Source organism: Sphaeramia orbicularis, chromosome 1, assembly GCF_902148855.1.
Source record: "Sphaeramia orbicularis chromosome 1, fSphaOr1.1, whole genome shotgun sequence".
In the NCBI taxonomy this organism is placed as follows: domain Eukaryota; kingdom Metazoa; phylum Chordata; class Actinopteri; order Kurtiformes; family Apogonidae; genus Sphaeramia; species Sphaeramia orbicularis.
Genome location: NC_043957.1, coordinates 30,214,286 through 30,233,408, shown reverse-complemented (window position 1 = coordinate 30,233,408; position 19,123 = coordinate 30,214,286). Strand labels below are relative to the sequence as shown.

Genomic DNA, 19,123 nt, shown 5'->3' with positions numbered 1-19,123 from the left:
GTTCTATCAGTGACATCGCGACCACCTCCCAAACCGTCCAATCAGCACACAATGTAGGGCGGGGCGATGACAAGAGGGTAGCAACAGTTGCCCCGGTGAAGGCAAGGCGCCATAGTCACGGTAGTCCTGGCGACAAGAACCAAGCAACGGGAGTCAACAACAACAACCTAAATCAAAGGAAAAAAAACTTTAACGACAAAAAAGGACATTCCCGGGATATATAAGAGGTGAAAAAAGTAAAATGTCTTAGAATTATTGTTTAATTTTCTGTAAATTTTATACTTGTGCTTGTGTGTAATCGTCAGCGTTAATGTGAAATTGGTCGAGCGTGTCGATGATGAAAGTGGTTGCTAGCTTCTTTCCAAACGCAGACCGTTGTTATGGCGATGTCAGATCTTTGATAAGAGCACAAGATGGCGGGTGTGTTGTAGTGCCAATCGTACTTTTTGGCTCATTAGTTAAAATGTTTGGGGGTTATATTTTATAATTTCGGTTACAAATAAGTCATTGTGAGACGCGGTTGGTGGCGTTGTCTTACGTTTATCGATTAAATCACACGAGCAGCTAGCCAGTAGCCTGCTGGCTTTAACGTCATAAGTTAACGTGACTGGCTAGCAGGGGAAGCTATTACTCTCGCTTTCTCAACTCACTTTCAAGCAAGCTCTCCAGTAACATCAAAAAGCACACGTAACTGCCACACAACCACACCGTTTATATGTTATGTGCACGGAGATCAGAGCACAGCGTGTTTCATGGTCTTTAAGTGACTTTGAAAAAGTTTTTGGTGTGACATTGAATTCGGCGAGTCACTCCCGTTAACAGTGTGACGGATGATCATCTGATTGTCTTGGTTGCCGTGTTGGTTTATGCAGGAGTGGCATATCTTCACGTGGGATGGCCTGAAGCCTTAACTGACAGTGGAACCAGTGGTTAATCTTTATTAACTTATAAATGACACTGCCAGAGGCTGCATTCGCTTGATTTCTTTAACGTTAGTCGGTATAGTGATTCTACAAGACGCACCTTTTAATCATTTGATGAATTTCTTTGTTTTTAATGTGTAATTTCACAGTGTTTCAGGATAGAACAGGAAAAGCCCAAACCAACTGCTTAGGCTCAGGCAAAAGCACTACTTCCTCCACTGATTTATGTTCTACACACTCATGCACACAAAAATATTGATACACACAAAAATATTGATACACATGTAAAAACTCACTCAGTGTATGTTGCCAGAACATGGACAGATTAAAATATATGTTGACAAAAGTGCCTTTGTACATGTTTGGAGCATTTTCATTAATTCTCTCTCTTGTTATCCACAGAGCAAGTGCCTCAAAGCATTGGTTGCCATGGCAACTTCTGGATACTCAGAGGACCTTCAGCCTCAGCAGGCTAACACAGTAACCATAGCAACACCTGCTGCCACCACACCCTCATCTGCAAAGAGCACACACTTCCTGTCCGAGATCCCACCGACCTCTCGAACCATTGCATCAGCCAACCAATCAGCCACTGTCTCAAAAACAGGACAGGATGCACTTTGTTCGCAAGCTCCACCCACTCAGGCGCAGAGCCAGAAGGCAGTGGTTCTAACCACTCCCACGCAGCACTATGTAACCCCTGAAATCCAGCACTCTGCAGTTCAGAAGAGCAATGGTCAGAGCAGCTCTCCTCAGTACATCATAGTGACGGTTACAGGTGAGAGGCTGAGGAATGACTGGCGCATACATGCATAATACACACTCTACACACATACACACACACACACACACACACACACACACACACACACACACAAATAACCACTTTAGTTCACATAACCAGCAGGAAGACATGATTTGGCATGTACCCTGAGCATGCTTCAATCTCAACTCTCTGTCTTGAGTATAAACAGCAGACTGGATCCTGTTAGGTGACAAGGAGTTTGTCTGACACTTAGGAGTGTGTAAATCTGTGTCACATGTTAAATACTCAACTTGATTATTATCTCGACCAAAGACTTTATGTTTGTTGTCACTTTGTCTGTCTGCAGGATTGCCCAAAAACTAAAACACCACTTTTTGTGAAAGTTGGTAGATGTGTAGGATTTGGCCAAGGTTTAACCCTTTAAATATTGAGCTGGATCCAGAAAAAGGCTCAGATTCAGGGATGTTTGTGAACTTTTTCTTGCATATGTGGGTAGAGGTGTGCACGCTAATAAGTGCCTTGCTACTTATAAATGTATTCAGTGTTTCAGCAGCAGTATAAAAGACATAAGGTGACATCAAATAATGCTTCATTTGCTGACTAAACAATAACTAAGCAATTTACCAAATCCTCCAGCTGAGGAGGATGTTTACCAAGAAAATTCATTAACAGCTTCACAATGATTCAACAGTGAATCTTAAAAAAAAAAAAAAGAACCACACATTTGAAAACAAGATAGAAAAAATATAAAAGCTGAAGTGCAAGATAGTATAATAATAAATAATGAACATGGAGGTGGAGAAACAACAGGAGTGCAAACATTTGACTGATTGAATATTGCACGGTGACATGATATCCACAGATAGGAGTGAATTCTACTGCATTTATATATGTTCAAGCCATCTACCTAATGATTTATGTACTGTATAGTAGCAATGATGATTTATGAGTTCACTATTTCATGGTGCTCTACTGTACTTAATGTTTTTTCACACTCTTACTAGTATTTCCACGATTAGATAGTAAGAATGAAGACCATCTGAGATCTAAGTACCACTTGGATTGAAAATCACTGATGTATTTTGCCTCACTGGTTGGGTGGTGCTTTGATTATGAGGATAGAATAAGCTGATGGACTGGTTGCTAGGATGCGAAGTCCTAAACATGGGAGCTTGGATGACTGATGGATGTATTCTCACTTCTCTTTGCTCCAATGCATTTGCTGTTTCAGAGAGTTGTTCATATCATGATACTGTATTATATATACCACATTAATATATCACTAGCTTTTATGTTTTTAGTTGTTGAGAAAATTAGAATTGCTATTATTTATGGATGCTAATGTGTGCCTATTAGTTACATAATAAGGTTATTTTTCTAAAAGTAGAAATAACAATGTTGTTGTATCTCAAAGTTCTCAGTAGTATAGTAGTCATTTGATATTATATGTGCTAATATACTGGATCTATAAACTATTGGAAAAATAAGAGAACTGTCCTGGTGTCAATGTGTACGTTTATTTTGGGGCTGTCTATTCGTAGATCGTTGTGCGTACTAGTGTCAAGTAACACTGTACACTCTTACCCATGGTTCACAGACCAAGGGCTTGTTTGTTGAATAGCTGTGGTGATTAAAACTTGACATTCCCCCATATTTAGGACATGGATATAAGAAAGAAAGCTGGTTTTAGCTTGGTCTTGCAATTAATAATTAGTCCATACCAACATGTGGCTTTGCTGTATCGCTACTTTATACCCACTTTAATGAAAGCAGATCAGATTGATTGATTTAAAGTTTCTGTTAAATACAGTGTAGCAACACATTAAGTCTAAGCACTGCAACGGACTGCTTGATATGAAAAACCACACACTGGATTAGAGAGTAGTATCACGTAACATCTTAAAAACATGTTTGTCTAAAGGAAAACTAGTTATCTTAGGTGAGTTTAGCTGCATTTCCCAGTTGACCTTGCTGAAATTTCTACTGCAAAAATGCTCCAATAAAAATGTAAATTATAATTAAATCTATGCCTTATTATTTGCATTAACGGTTCATTATATAAAATGTAGCGATATTTATCTAGTTATAGGACATAATTCAGGAAATTGATTATTGAATTTGTAATTAGTGTAATCACATGAAAATTAGTGTTGCATTTTCATTACCTTTATATTACCTTCATTAGCCTTTTATATCTACAGAAGGAACACATTTCTGTAGTAGCTCAGAACAGTCTTCTTCTTCTTCTTCTTCTTTCTCCTCCTTTTCTTCCTCTTCCTCTTCCTCTTAGAGCACATGGCATCTAGTGTTATAGTGCATTGCCATCGCCTACTTTGTCTAAATATGGACTAGAGCTAATGCCCCCTTCACTAAAAAGCCCAAAACAAACACTGGTGCTTATGAGGAACATGCACTTTTTTTTTAGCCATCGTCATGGGTGGTATCCAGTTCTTCATCACTAGACGTAACTAAATATCACAAAGCCTTTTAGATAAACACATTACAGCTGTTTTCAATTATTCTGTCTCAAGCTTCTGCTCATGTTGGAATTGAGAAGAGTTTTATTGTATTTATAATAAAGTTACTCAATTTTATGAAATAATAAGTAAATGTGCAACTTGTCTTAATGTAGTTGGTGCTACAGACTAATCAGAGCATAATCTGTGCAGGTGAACCATGGGTGCTTGTGTGTGAATTTTCACTGGCTTCACAATTTGATGATTCATTTGTCAACATTTCAAGTAGTTCCTTATGCATGCCAGTACCAGATCCACAGTGTTCTGTTTTAACGTTCATGGCTATTTGTTTAGTATTTAATAGAAACATTCAGGTAATTATTTTGTGCTTCCATACTGGCAAGTATGTGTTGGCAAGAGCATTCAACTGAACTCAAGGATTAGCTTATGGTGGACAAAGCTCAGCATCACCATGTTGTGTAAAAAAAAAAAAAAAAAACACTCAAGAATTCCTAATATGATTGTGACAAAATTTCACTCAAATGTGTAATAGAGTAAAATTATGGTTTTGACACATCATCTCCTCTCTGGCATGCTTATATTCAAAGTATATCGAGCATCAAAGTCTTCACTAAGTATATCGTTGTGTATGATTTGGACAAACATGGACATAAACTGCAACTGATGTGTGGAGGCATACACCCACAAGTTATTGGTAATTTGGTAGCTAGCACTTTCAAAATCAGACTACAACACCCTATAATAAAAACAGCTGCATCTCTTCAGTTGCAGCATCTGGGTAACCCATTTGAGTTGATAAAACAACAAAACATTGGTGCTTCTGCAGTGCGTTACGTGAAGAGGTGTGAGTATTCACTGGTTGCAGACTTTTAGATTATGATTAGAAGTGCATTGCAATCCATCTTTGAAACTTTTCATACCACTTCGTATAGCGTGATTAAGTACTGTGGAGGCAGGCAGTGACTCTAACTAAAATGTTACTGAACTGCTAACATTAGCTAGAAGAGTGGACGGTGCTCATTTTTTTTAATGCAAAACTAAATTATGTGGTGGTTTTGCAAAACTGTGCAGACTTTGACTCCAGTAATACCACCCATGTGTTTAGTCAGCCACCAAAGTTGAAATAAGAGTAGCACAATAATGTAGTGCAAGACTATAATGTTTTCCCATCTGACAGCTACAAAGGAGCAAATATTCTGTATAATATTCTCCACCACCCACTGTCCATCCACCCTCTGTTTTCTCCCTCTATCCATTGTCCCTCATGTATCTCTCATTTCCCTCTTTCATCTGATCTGCATGTTTACAAGATGGAGGGATTTCTCTTTCCATCTGGGAGATTAGCTGTCCAAGGCTGTCCTTCTGTGTGCAATATATAAGGATGAAGGCAGACGTGGAGAGATACACTTACTGTTTTTCCCTATTAGTGTCTTCAGCTAAACAAAAAGAGACATTTAATTGTAGGATGTTCTGCCGTGGCTGTTATTATGATTGGGAAGCACTATGCCGTGAGTACTGAACTTGTGGTGATGGTGGCTGGTTTTCCGTTCACTTCCTTTCATCGACTTTATGGAACTTCTCTCCTACATCTCCTTTCTCCCATTCCTAGAGGGCTCTGTTCACTCCAATGACAGTCTGTCAGACTCCAGCCCGCCCGCCCCGGGTGTTCCCACTCAGGTGGTCCAGCCAGTGCAGACCACCCCACAGGTAAGACATGAACATATACAATAACCCTCTAATATTATGACAGACCACTGAGGAGGAAACGACAAAAAAAGGTTGAGTGCTGATAAGCATTAACCTGACACTGTGACTCTTCCAGCAGAGGTCAGTGTTGCAAGCGGTGTCACAGGCAGCAAAGAGAATTCAGACAGGCAACATTAACAACCTACAGTCTGTGCACATTAACCAGGAGGTAAACAAACACACTCTCCTGGTCATACTGGCCAAGAAATAGATTGAAATGATTTTCCATGTGCTTGGCTTTCACTAGTTTTACAATTAACAACAGCCAATAAAGAGGGATATAGGATAGGAAATCCTTTGTAGAAATTCTTTGCAGAATTCTCTTTTCCTCCTAACATATATTGATCCTCACCTCTGTTTTACTCTTTCTCATGGTCATCACTCACTTTCCATTTCGATTTTCAATCACAGATGTACCCTAGTGCCATTAGGTGCATATGTGAGGCATTCACTGTCATAAAAAAAATACATAAATATATGTACAAGTTATATATAGCATGTTACTTCCAAAATATAGGGAATGGTGGGATTTCAATGGAATGTTTACACCATAACACTCTTACATCTGTCACTAACCCTTCTTCCTTTTTTACTCAGGGATTCTGTGGGTCCTTAAAAAGTCCTTTAATCTGAATTTAAGGGCCATTTATCAAACGTGATTTTGATAGGTCTTAAAGCTGATTGGATTTAATACCTGGTGGAATCTTGTTGAACATGTCATATTGTATTGACTATTGAGTATTGGGCGTTATTAGTGTCTTCAGTCAGAAAAACATAAAGCTGCTGTGAAACAGCTGCCATGAAATGCATGACCTTACCAAATAATATTGTGTATTCACATAAGGAGCATCAATAAGTCTGGCCCCAGCACAACACAATATGAAGTGGGTTAAACTGAACTTTTTGAAACCAGCAGAATCCCTTTATCTTATCATAACACCAAACCTACACATCAAAGTGGAAATATAGGGTTAAGTGTCTTGTTTGGTTTTTGTCCAGGTGGAACATGTGTACTCGGGTCAGGTGCAGTATGTAGATGGAGCAGGAGAGGCAACTTTCACCACATCCAACATGTGAGTGGAGAGTTTTTCTGTCTTCATGGTCACACACAAATGTTTGGCCGCAATTGTGCCACCCCTTCACACACACTCATTTATCTGATTCTGTTTATGTGTACATGCCTTTGTCCGTTCAGTCGTTCAAGCAGTTATCCTTTCTCTGATTCGCCTCTCTACTCCCAAACTGCTCCAACATCCTCCTCCAACTACTACGAGGCCACGTCTAGCTCTGAGTCAGACATCACTGGATCTGTGACCTCGCAGCCAGTTTCTGTGGCAACGGCAGGGGCTAATAGTGGAGGAGCGGCTGCAGGTGGAGCAGGCTATGTCATTCAGGGAAGTTATGTGGTAGGAGGTGGAGGGGGAGGAGTAGCAGCGGCAGCAACAGCAGCAGGTGGAGGTGGACAGAGTTATTCCAGCTCTAACTCTCGTGCCCCTCCTGCTACTGTAAGTTTTCAAGGTCGTTGTTCATTTAGTTTGAAATGTATTTATGACTTGGCCTGAAGTTAATTTCCATCACTGTCCATCTCCCTCAGGTTCAGTGGCTGTGTGAGAACTATGAAGGGGCTGAAGGGGTGAGTTTGCCCCGCTGCACCCTCTACTACCACTACCTACTGCACTGCCAGGAGCAGAAACTAGAACCTGTCAATGCTGCATCCTTCGGCAAACTCATCAGGTCTGTCTTCATGGGGCTACGAACTCGAAGATTAGGCACAAGGTATGAAAACATACACACTTAGATTAACTATGTTAGACTAGTCTCTCAGTGCGTCACCCTAACTATTTCTTGTGTGTGGGTTTCAGAGGGAACTCTAAGTACCACTACTATGGTCTGAGGATCAAATCCGGTTCCCCTTTGCTCAGGCTCATGGATGAGCAGCAGCACATGGCAATGAGGCAACAACCTTTTTCACAGAAAAGCAGGTATACACACACATACAGTATATCCATACTCCTGTGTGTCCCTGTGGACACATCTGTACTGTCATGTTCTGTCATGTTCTACAGATATTACACTATATAATATTCTACATATTTTATGCTGTTTAAAAATATATATATTATACAGCGCATCAGTGCATATTGTGAGTCTCATTCACAAGTAGTGCATAAATCAGTGCATACCTGTGAATTTCTTCCCCATAAATCCTCGATTCAACAATACTGTAAACAGATAACAATGCTGTATCTGCAAACAAATGTGCAACCACCTATAACCATATGTACACACAAATGAGAGCCTGTCTTGTATGTAACCACATTTAACAGTATATTAAAACCACATTAAAAAGGCTTTAATGAACAATATCAGCAAAATCAGTAGTTTACTTATAAATTTGAGCAAATTCATCGAATGATACAAATACAATACATCCACAGTATAAGTTCTCTTAGTTCATGATTTGGGATGTGGACTGTGACTACTGGGAATATTTCAGTTTTTAATTTTAATTTATTTATTTATTTTTTTCTAATGTATTAGACAGATATGTCCAGAGAGAAAAGCAGGGAGAAAGAGGGTTGAGTTTATGAATGTTTGTACAATATCTGCGTCAAGTTTCTCATCTTGTTCTCAGAAAGATACCTTCATTACTGTTGAGGAAAGTCTCAAAAAAGGTGCTGTTTTTTTCATCTTCCACATGGGACACTATTGTTTCAACTTTTTGCTTTAGAGATTGTTTTTCTCTTTCTCCAATGTCAGTGCTCTTTCCATGTTACATATGTATTTCCTTACAGGGAGAAATTGTGTCATAACAGTTTACAGAATATAGCCAGATGAGAAGGATACACTAAAACACACATGTTGGAAAGTCCATGTGTCACATCTCAGAGTAATTTTGTACAGAATTAGAGCAAATGGTTGCTCTTATTCTATAAAGTCAATGGGTGAAGAAAACCCATTGATTTTATGTGGCATTAGATGCACCTGGAGACCCCACTAACCTGTTCCAATTTAATTTCAAGTTTACATTTAATGTTGCAAAAAAACGATAATAAAGAATTGAGCGCATCTTCATCACACATTTGGTTTGGATTGAATTAGGAATGTGGACATGTGACTCGTAGTGTCTCTGATACCTGGGTACTCTTTCCAATAGGATAAAGCCAGTTCAGAAGACACAGGGGATCACCAATGGGACATCAGGTGGGACTGGGCAGCAGCAGGCGGCAGCACTCTGTGATATTTCTGCTCAGGTGCAACAGTATCAGCAGTTTCTGGGTAAGCAGCATCTCTAAATTATACATTACATTCATTTTGCTTCTTATATGATTGAATTTGTGTGAAATTATTGTATTTACAGAGTGGATTTTATCTTATTTTATTAACAACGTACAGATCCACAGCTGTGTGCAATAGATTTCTGACTTTATATTTTATAAAGATGATTTCAGCCATATGAATGTCTAAAATAAGTCTTTTCCATTGCCAGGTTCCTTATGTTTCTCTCTTTTTCTGTGTAGAGGCATCCCGGCCACTGCCAGACTTTGTAGACATTGATCCACAAGATCAACCTCTGCCATATGGGATCCTTTTAGAACATGTCAAGGCCTTCCAGACTCTCTACAGAGAACACTGTGAAGTAGGCATACCCGTGTTAGTTTCTTCCATTGATTTTTCCTGTGCTACAGATAGGGATAGGTACTGAATTTGGTACTTTATTGGTACCGATCCGAATTCGTTGGTACTACCGAGTATTGATTCACATAAAGTCAAACGGTAACCACATTTCGGTACTTGAACACATCCTCATGTTGTGTCTGTCAGGGAGAGAGTGGAGGAGTGTCTGCCTGATTGACAATGGCATGGGATGCATGAGAGTATGATTACATCAGTGATGGCCTGATGATAATAGCAAGCATGGTGGATAGAAAGTGTTCAAGGCTGTGGCTCCACTTCGCTAAAGTTGATGCAGACTGTGCTCGCTGCAATATCTGTGATGCTAAATGTAAAGCTATCCACAGCAACACCTCAAACCTGAGGAAACACTTAGTCAAACATAATACACATCTGAAGGCTGAGCAATGTACAATATTTGAAAGCCCCAAAGGAGCACAGGCTATGACTCCCACACCAGGTATTGTCACTGCAGCTGCAGCAGACAGTGGCTTCTCACCTACAGCCAGCACTGGGCTGCAGCAGCACTGGGCTGCAGCAGCACTGGGCTGCAGCAGCACTGGGCTGCAGCAGCACTGGGCTGCAGCAGCACTGGGCTGCAGCAGCACTGGGCTGCAGCAGCACTGGGCTGCAGCAGCACTGGGCTGCAGCAGCACTGGGCTGCAGCAGCACTGGTTAGCTCCTTCACAGCAAGTATTCTCCACAGATGGGGACATGGTCAGTGTGGAGCAGGCTCAGCTCTTGCCAGAAAAAGTAGATATGTCGGTGTTCCTGAAAAACTGCTGAACATGTGCAGTACAGTTCATGCTAGAGGGAGTGGTTTGTTTTAGTTTGTAATACTTTAGTTTGAAAAATGTTATATATGTTATATTTATTTTTTTAAGTTATTACCCCTCCCCCCAGACACTTTTTCTCAAGTTTTATGTTTGTTATTCACTGTTATGATGACAAATAAATATTCAGAAGTTTTAACAATTTTTTTAATAGACAAAATGACTTTACTCATCACACATACTCACAAAAAGTACCAAAAACAGGTACCATTGTTCCCAGGAACTGAGTATCGGTACTGTATCGGTTTAGATGTGAAAGGTACCCATCCCTAGCTACAGAAAATGGGAAAGAGGAGTAGAACACTGGTACCTAAAGAAACAATGCAGTCAGACCAGGATTTTGAAGATAACACTCTTCTGTGGTGTTATGTGATCCTCACAGGCCATTATGGATGTGATGGTCAACCTTCAGTTCACTCTAGTGGAGACACTGTGGAAATCATTCTGGAGGTTCAGCCAGAGCAATGATACAGAATCACTCAATCTGTAAAGTACCACAAACATCCAAACAGTGGTAGCACATGAGGTTTCTTATCCACCACTGAAACTGTCATATAACCCGGTCTGTGCTGCGCTACTTCAGGCACAATGAGTCAGAGAAGCGTCTGCCCAAATCATGCCTGGTGGTTCTCTGCAAGTTTGAGCCAGTGCTTCGCTGGACAAGAGAATGTGACAACCTCCTGTACCAGACTCTGGTGGAGATCCTCATCCCCGATGTCCTTAGACCCATCCCCAGTAAGTTTGAACTCTCAGGTCTAAACATTTCAGAAGACTACAGACTGAAATAATATTGATGATAATATGTTGTTTACTTGATTGCAGGTATTGCAGAATTTAATCAAAGCACCTAAATCACCAAATCAAAATGTAATAAACTGGTGTGTAAAACTGTAAAAAAAAAAATAAAAAAATCTATGTAGTATCTACTGAAATGGATACATTTTTAATTTCTTTGCCGATACTGATTGCCAGAGATCTGATGACAACAACTGATATTGAGTTTGAATTCCCTGTATTATCTTGTATAGTGAAGCACAGTGAAGTTTGGATACAACTCTTCATATGAACAAGATTAATAGTAAAAATATTTGGCATAATGTGGGTGACACGGTGGTGCAGTGGATAGCACTTGTGCCTCACAGCAAGAATGTCCTAGGTTTGATTCCAACACCAGGGGGTGGGACCTTTCTGTGTGGGTTTTCTCCAGATACTCTGGCTTCCTCCCACTATCCAAAGACATGCACTGATAGGTTCATCAGTTAATCTAAATTGCCCATAAGTGTGAATGTGAGAGTGATTGTTTGTCTCTATATGTCAGCCCTGCGATGAACTGGTGACATGTCAGGGTGTACCCCGCCTTGCCATAAGTAGCTAGGATATGCTCCAGCAACCCCCATGGCCCATAGTGAGGACAAGCAGGTTTAGAAAATGAATGAATGAATATTTGTCATAAATTTTAAAAAAAAAAAGTTTAAGATGAAAAATAAAATATACTCAATCAACAATATTGGAGGTGATATTCATTTGCCATTAAAAGTAACCAATCTTTTGTCAATATAAAATTTTGTGGAAATATATTTGAGCTAACTGTACAAAATAATAAATATATGCATGTATTTAGAAATTTCACTCTGACCTGAAAGGATTATAGATGGTAAATAAATACTATATTAGTACTACATAAATAAATGTTTTGATAGATACTTATGTATGGGTGACACATTCTTTGGACCACAGAATGGTGACTATAGACAGACCCAGAGAGGCAGCATCATCACAGCTTAAGAATGCCTTTTAAAATGAATTTACTTTATCAGATATCACACTGAAAAGAATACAGATAATTTAAAAAATGTGAATTGGCTCCAGTAATTGATCATGGCTGATAGATCAGTCTATTTTTATCTTGTGCAACACAATGTAAGATGTTGTTGTTTTCCTTTTTTTCCTCTACCACCACCTCAGGTGCCTTAACTCAGGCCATCCGCAACTTTGCCAAGAGTCTAGAAAACTGGTTGACCGGTGCCCTGATGAATATCCCAGAGGAGATGGTCCGTATTAAGGTATGTCATTCCATTAATGCAATATCACTGTATGTCTGTGTCCACCTTTAATCTGTACTTCTGTATGTGAGAATGTTATCACAGTTTCCACTCCATCTGAAAGTGGACTCTTGCACCTACATCTGTAAATTATTTGTAGTGATCGACTTTTTACTTTGGGGTTGAGTGACTTCACTGGAAAAGACTGTGCATTTAAATCGTTCATGTTGTAGATGTAAATCTGTGTCCCGCCTCAAAAGGGATGGTGTCCTGGTGTGCATTTCCTTTTTTTCAGCGCTGTCTTCATCTGACTGTGTGATGTGTAAACCTGTCAACATTGTTTGTCCTCACTCTTTCCTTTTAGGTGGTGTGTGTGGGGTCTTTCTCACAGACACTGCGTCGCTACACCAGCCTGAACCACTTGGCCCAAGCAGCACGTGCCGTCCTCCAGAACTCAGCCCAGATCAACCAGATGCTCTCTGACCTCAACCGGGTTGATTTCACCAATGTTCAGGTCTGTCAGATAGACTCTGTGTATCTATATTTAATTTTCCTGGTTCATAGAAAGAAAGCCTTCATAGTATTAATGTTCTTAAATGTGTCCCAGTGGTTCATATGATAGAGCACAGAGGCTGACCAGGTTGCACTGATATCAGTTAGGGGTCTTTTTTCTGCATGCCATTTCCCTTTCTTTCCTTCTTACTTGTCTAACTCAACTGTCTCTAATTAAGGCATTATTACAATTTAAGTCTATGTATATTTAAATCTCATATATATTTTTAGAATTAATTTGCACACCAAAACACCAGTAATAAAGGGTAAATAAATAATGGACTAGGACCAGTGGTTAAATTGGCTTTTCTGAGGAGGGGGCGCTCTGGTGTAGGCTACAGTCAATGGTCATCTGATTTTCACCCAGCGTCTACATTATATTGCCCTCACATTGCCTACAAATGATCTAAGACTTTTTTTGTTGGGTTTTAATGTGTAGGCTGTGTGATTGAATAGTTAATCTCCATTTGAAAACTTGAATATTCTTTGTGTTCTGTTGGCCGTTTAAATCATGTGGCATCCAATGTTGAGGTGTATTATTGTCACCTACTATCTTGAGTGTGAATCTGATGAGGGTTTTACTATTTCGTCATCTAAAACATGTGGAATGGATTAAAAATAAACATACATTCTAATGAGGGCCTTCCATGTTTTTTGCAGCCACCATAGGTGGGGATGTGTTGGGCTGTTCAGATGCATTTGCAATCTGCAACTTTACCACTAGGTGTCAATAAATGTATCTATACTGAAACTTTAATGTTCCACATCTTGAATGTCATTCAAGTCTTAAAAGTTTTAAAGCGAGCTCTCTTTAAACTGGCACACAGTCAAACACAATGAAAACACAGCAGCCTGTTGACAGTGTGTGTCCCCCCCCCCCATCCCACCCACAGGAGCAGGCATCCTGGGTGTGTCAGTGTGAAGACCGTGTAGTCCAACAGCTGGAGCAGGACTTCAAACTGACCCTGCAGCAGCAAAACTCCTTGGAGCAGTGGGCTCACTGGTTGGACAGTGTTGTCTCTCAGGTCCTAAAGCCCTACGAGCACAACCCCATCACCCTGCCAAAGGCTGCCAAGGTCTTCCTGCTTAACTGGTCGTTTTACAGGTGAGAAGAAAAACTAGATATGCAATGAGGATGAACAAATGAAAACAATGGTTTTGTGTATTATGTTCTTTATGTATGTAAGAATGGTTTCTCATTTCCTGCTGCCCTGTCCCACCAGTTCTATGGTAATCAGAGACCTGACTCTGCGCAGTGCTGCCAGCTTTGGCTCCTTTCACCTGATCCGTCTGCTGTACGATGAGTACATGTACTACCTGATAGAGCACAGGGTCGCCCAGGCTAAAGGAGAGACGCCTATCGCCGTCATGGGAGAAGTATGTCCACTGACAAGCTGTCATTCACATAGTGCAGTCTTAGTTGGATTACAGATCTCCACTATCTTCATCTATCTTTTGTTTTTACAGTTTGCCAGCACAGTAAAGAGCCGAATCTCTCCAGACATTGAGAAAGGTACCATAAGCATTTCCCCTTTAAATCCAACCCTTTTATCTTTATTCTTCTTTTTCTTACACTAAATATTTCTAAACAGACACATAAAACACACAAGGAATAAAGTATAGGTTTGACATAATCTACATCAGGGGTCACCAACCCTAATCCTCAAGAGCTACTATCCTGCATGTTTTAGATGTATTCCCTCTTCCAGCACACTTGACGGGTCACTGTCAGGCTTCTGCAGAGCTTGATGACAGGCTTATTATTTGAATCAGGTGTGCTGGAAGAGGGATACATCTAAAACATGCAGGATAGTAGATCTGGAGGACCAGGGTTGATGACCCCAGGTCTACATGAACTCAAAACAAAATATTGCTGCGTTTCCGCTACGTGGAACCAGCTCAGCTTGGCTTGACTTGGTATTCCTGGAGACCGTTTCCATTACAGGATACCACTGACTTTACAGTTCCTGGACGTCATAGCGATGCAGCGCATTATTTCTGTGTCGTCTGCTCAGAGAGTTTCTGATAAACTCGCTCATTGCATGTTGTCTCGTCTGAATTTTTACGTCGGCCACCAAAGACTGAATCTCCTCAACCGACCATGGTGTAGTTTTGGGCTGTTATCATGTGGATTAATGTACCGCTATATTTACTGTCAACTTCCGCATCTGTTTTTTGTAAAACGGCGGGTCATAGAGAAAACTGTCTGACCAATCAGTGGTCTGCAGTGTTATATGTCACGGTTTAATGGAACCTCAGTGGAGGTGATACCAAAACACTAGTACCGGGTACCAAATTCCAGGTCCTTTTTAGTAATGGAAACGCCAAAAGGCCGAGGTGAGTCAAGTCGAGTGGAGCCGGTACCATGCAGTGGAAACGTGGCATATGATTTAATAGAACAACAATGGGAGCCCTAGTCATGGGTTAAGGGGGGGGGGGGGGGGGTGCTGGACAACAATATGGGGTGGGATGCATATTTTCTAGCACATCATGCCCCCCCCTTACCCGTCCCATCACGTTACTTTTAGAATTACGTGCGATGAATTTTTAGCAGTTTTTTTTTTTTACAATTAAGTAGCTTCATCTCTCACAATATCACTATTCTTCACTACTTAGTAACTCTCTCGTAGACACCATTCTGGAGCAGAAAGCACACAACAGAGGTCTCATTGGAATAGTATATTCTTTGTTTAATCACCATGCAGAGAACTCTCTTGATATCCAGAAAAAGCAGTGGGAAGAGGAATTGGGTATAGAAATATCAGAAGGTCAAGAATCCTTAGTTAAAATTCACTCATCATCAATCTGTCTAAAGCACTCAGTAATGCAGTTTAGTTTAGTTTAGTTTGTACAGATAAAAGAAAAAAAGAAGCATAAGAAAGATAAACGAAAACCACTACAGTGCAGGAAGAGGCACTTATCTGAAGCCTCCACCTCAAGAACAGAAGAAAAACATTTATACAATCCAAATAATATATAAAACACACGAGCTTAATGAAAGAATAATATGCATGATTTCAACAATGAAGAGAACTTGGCATACATGCACATGTAATGAACGGTGATTTAAGACAGGGAGATTACAGTAATTAAATCTTTTTAGCATGTTTTAAAACTTTTTATAGTTAAACAGTTATTCTGTTCAAAGTTGTACACAGACTGTACAAGTCTAAAGCTAAACTAGCTAAACGAAAGTAGACTACTGACTAATGTGACAGATGTACCCAGGAACCAGGAAATCTTTCACACATGTTTTGTTTCTACACCAGATTGAGCAATTTCTGGAAACCAATATTTAATTATTTAATTAGGACTGTTAGAGTGGGGTTACATAACTATGTTGTTATATTTTATGTACATTCAATTGTACAGTTATGATTGTTACAATATAAATATTCAATAAAAAAAACTTCTGAGAAAAAAAAATAATGCGATGCCTAAGATACATTTAAGATGGCTGCAATAACAAATCCTAGTTGTCTCCTAAAACTGCCCCACCTATCACTTATCTCATTCCTCATGCTCTTTTTGCATAAGGTGTTGTGTTGAATCATGTCATTTATTGGTGTGTCGCTCCCTCCTTCCATCAGAAGAGGAGGAGGATGATGAGGAAGAGGACAGTGAGGATGAAAGCGCGGAGATCGTGCTTCAGTCCAACTCTCTGAATGCCATCGAGGATGAGAAGGAGTCGCTGGAGCCGCCTGCCAAGCAGCCCAGGACAAGCTTAAATCTGCTAACAGAGGCACACAGCACACCGCCATAGTCGCACCTTTAATACTGTAATTAACACAAACACACACACCACGCACATTCACCTTAAGCTTTAATTTTAACATCATGTCATCCCATTGCGTGTCACCTCGGTATGCGTGGTGCTTGGTGTAGTTTTTTACAGTATATGTGAACATGGGAGAGCAGCAGAGGGCTACATCAAGTCCTTTTTGCCAATTTTAATTTTGTACTTTGTGCTGCCATTCTTTTCCTCTATGCCTTCCATCTGCCCATTTATAATCCCTCTGTTCCCTGTGCCTTCCCTGTGTCTTTAGCAGCTGTTGAGCTTTCAAGAGCCGCCTCTGTCCAGCCTATACGAAGTATAAATATATATTCTTGATTCCCTCCTGGCCCGCCTTAACCACTGACCTGATTGCTGTGGTAAAATGAAAAGACGTCATTGTTCTTTATTTTACTCTTGCTCTACATTACCTTCAAAGCAATGACTATGCAGGGGAGCTGGACTTGAATTAACAGTATTGTCTGAAATACACATTTATAAAGTCTCAAGAGTAGCATCTGTATGGATTCTGTTGGCACATGGATGTCTATCAAGTGCTTATTTGTGTCATATTTCCATATTTTCCTCTTTTTAATGTCAGTCTTCTTAATTTGGGCAACTAATCATACCCTGTGCCTTGAGAGATTTCTAGATGGAGAAAAAAAAGCTTGTATTCTATATATTCTGTATCGTGGAATAATAAATGAAGGTCCTGTGAATAGTCTTGGTGTTGTGAAGTTAAATAATTGTAAAAAAAAAAATATATATATATATATCTCAGATGGTGACAGCCTAACCCAGTCTGCTATTTTTACATCCATCCATTCTTTCTTTCATCAAAGTGCCACTATTCATCTTGATTTTACAAACACCATCCAGATAATTGCTTAAGTGCTGCCTTACTGCACAGACTTTCATAGATGGAACTTGGAATAGGCCACAGGGCAAGGACGAAGCTTATCCCACCCAGCTTTTACAACCCTGTATCCATGGCAACCAGTGTACCACGGCCAGCTATCTAAAGTTTTTGTTGTGTAAAGGCAGATGTTTATTTTCTGGGTATCTAAACAGCAGCTCTGTGTCTACATATTGTAGATAGCCTAGTATTATGTACCTTAGTGAACACTGTTATATATCAAGTATTTGTGTGGTTTAACCATTATTGCCTTAAAAAAACATATGTTGTGGTTTGTCCACCACCAGAGTACTGAGCTAGAGTATATTTTTATTGTGATAATGGACCAAGCATGTGAACATGGTGTCTTTATAGGTGGACTGTACTTCAGGCCTCTGGAGTCTTTCCAAAGAGCACATGCTCAACCAGCAGCTTCACACATGGCATGAGCAGATATTGATTTTAGTGTCTTTGGTGATTTTAAGTGTTGGGCTATTCAGATATGACGAAATACAAGTTGTAGTACTGCTGAGGTGTCTTATAATGCAATTTCAAGATTGTACCAAATGAGCAATGAGTTTACAAGAGCCCTACAAGAAAAAACCATAACATCCTGTGCACTTTTAATACCCCTCGGCCAACATATAGTGTAAGATTCTGTTGAAAGTTACTGCCCTATAATTTATATTAGATTGTCTTTGTGTAAAACTTATTACATACATATTTATATTTGAAAGTACTCAGATATTTTAACTGCAAAAGGCACAAGGCCATTGGACCTTGAAAAAGTAGGTCAAGGTGATGTATTTACAATAGGCTTCTGCTGTATGCCAAGATGCATCCACAGTATAATTTTGGTGCAGATATCTCAATGCATTCTTCAGATAATGCGATTACGTCATTGAATGGACAGACGACAAAACGATTGCAATACCCCTTTGGCCAGAAATGGCCATGGGGTAAAAACTGGTGTTTGCATGTAGTCATTTAGTGAGGGTGGAAAAAAAAAATCCCTGACTGGACAAAGTGGAATTTTTGATTGTGATGTCACTATTATAGAAGCACATGGGAGTGGAACTGGGGTCGGTAAGATTGAGTTTGCGAAGTGATGAATTAAATCTGCAAGAAAAATTGAAGCTTGTACATGAGTAATATGATTGTGTGGAAAACATCTGCATATGGATACAAAATCCCATGTAAAACTTAGCAATCACGTTATTTTGAACTTTGACCCTATATTTACAACTGAATTTTGTTTCTCCACCTTGAACTTCTCATGCATTTATTTTTCAGGTTTACAAAGGTTAATGTTCAACTACAGATTATGAAGAAATCTATGAATTTCACTTTACAAGCTCCAAATGTTACTGATCTTAATTTCAGTCCTAAGTTTCTGTCCTTTGCTTGTGCTGCTGAACTTTTTCTAAATTAGGTCCTCTTGA

General features: G+C 39.8%; 1 protein-coding gene across 4 annotated transcripts; it reads left to right on the top strand.

The window, feature by feature from the left end:
* Positions 1 to 90: 90 nt before the first annotated feature.
* rfx1b (regulatory factor X, 1b (influences HLA class II expression)) lies at positions 91 to 18,710 on the top strand. Of its 4 annotated transcripts, none has more exons than XM_030135037.1 (18): positions 91 to 227; positions 1,326 to 1,701; positions 5,776 to 5,873; positions 5,992 to 6,081; positions 6,912 to 6,985; positions 7,108 to 7,417; positions 7,507 to 7,688; positions 7,775 to 7,894; positions 9,070 to 9,191; positions 9,434 to 9,552; positions 10,803 to 10,906; positions 11,004 to 11,155; positions 12,386 to 12,483; positions 12,827 to 12,976; positions 13,908 to 14,119; positions 14,238 to 14,391; positions 14,482 to 14,527; positions 16,605 to 18,710. In XM_030135037.1, the coding sequence occupies exons 2-18, from the start codon at positions 1,353 to 1,355 to the stop codon at positions 16,775 to 16,777; spliced, it is 2,553 nt and encodes an 850-aa protein (XP_029990897.1). In that variant the 5' UTR covers positions 91 to 227; positions 1,326 to 1,352; the 3' UTR covers positions 16,778 to 18,710. The 4 variants fall into 4 exon arrangements, with proteins under 4 accessions (XP_029990897.1, XP_029990884.1, XP_029990907.1 ...); XM_030135024.1 differs by having other exon boundaries at positions 5,989 to 6,081; XM_030135029.1 differs by having other exon boundaries at positions 101 to 236; positions 5,989 to 6,081.
* The last annotated feature ends 413 nt before the right edge of the window (positions 18,711 to 19,123 follow it).

Bases quoted from the DNA above. Each gene is read 5' to 3' on its own strand.
- rfx1b (XM_030135024.1), top strand. From the start codon at position 1,353: ATGGCAACTTCTGGATACTCAGAGGACCTTCAGCCTCAGCAGGCTAAC. The intron at 7,418-7,506 runs GTAAGTTTTCAA...CATCTCCCTCAG, and splicing joins CTCGTGCCCCTCCTGCTACT to GTTCAGTGGCTGTGTGAGAA. The intron at 9,553-10,802 runs GTAGGCATACCC...TGATCCTCACAG, and splicing joins TCTACAGAGAACACTGTGAA to GCCATTATGGATGTGATGGT.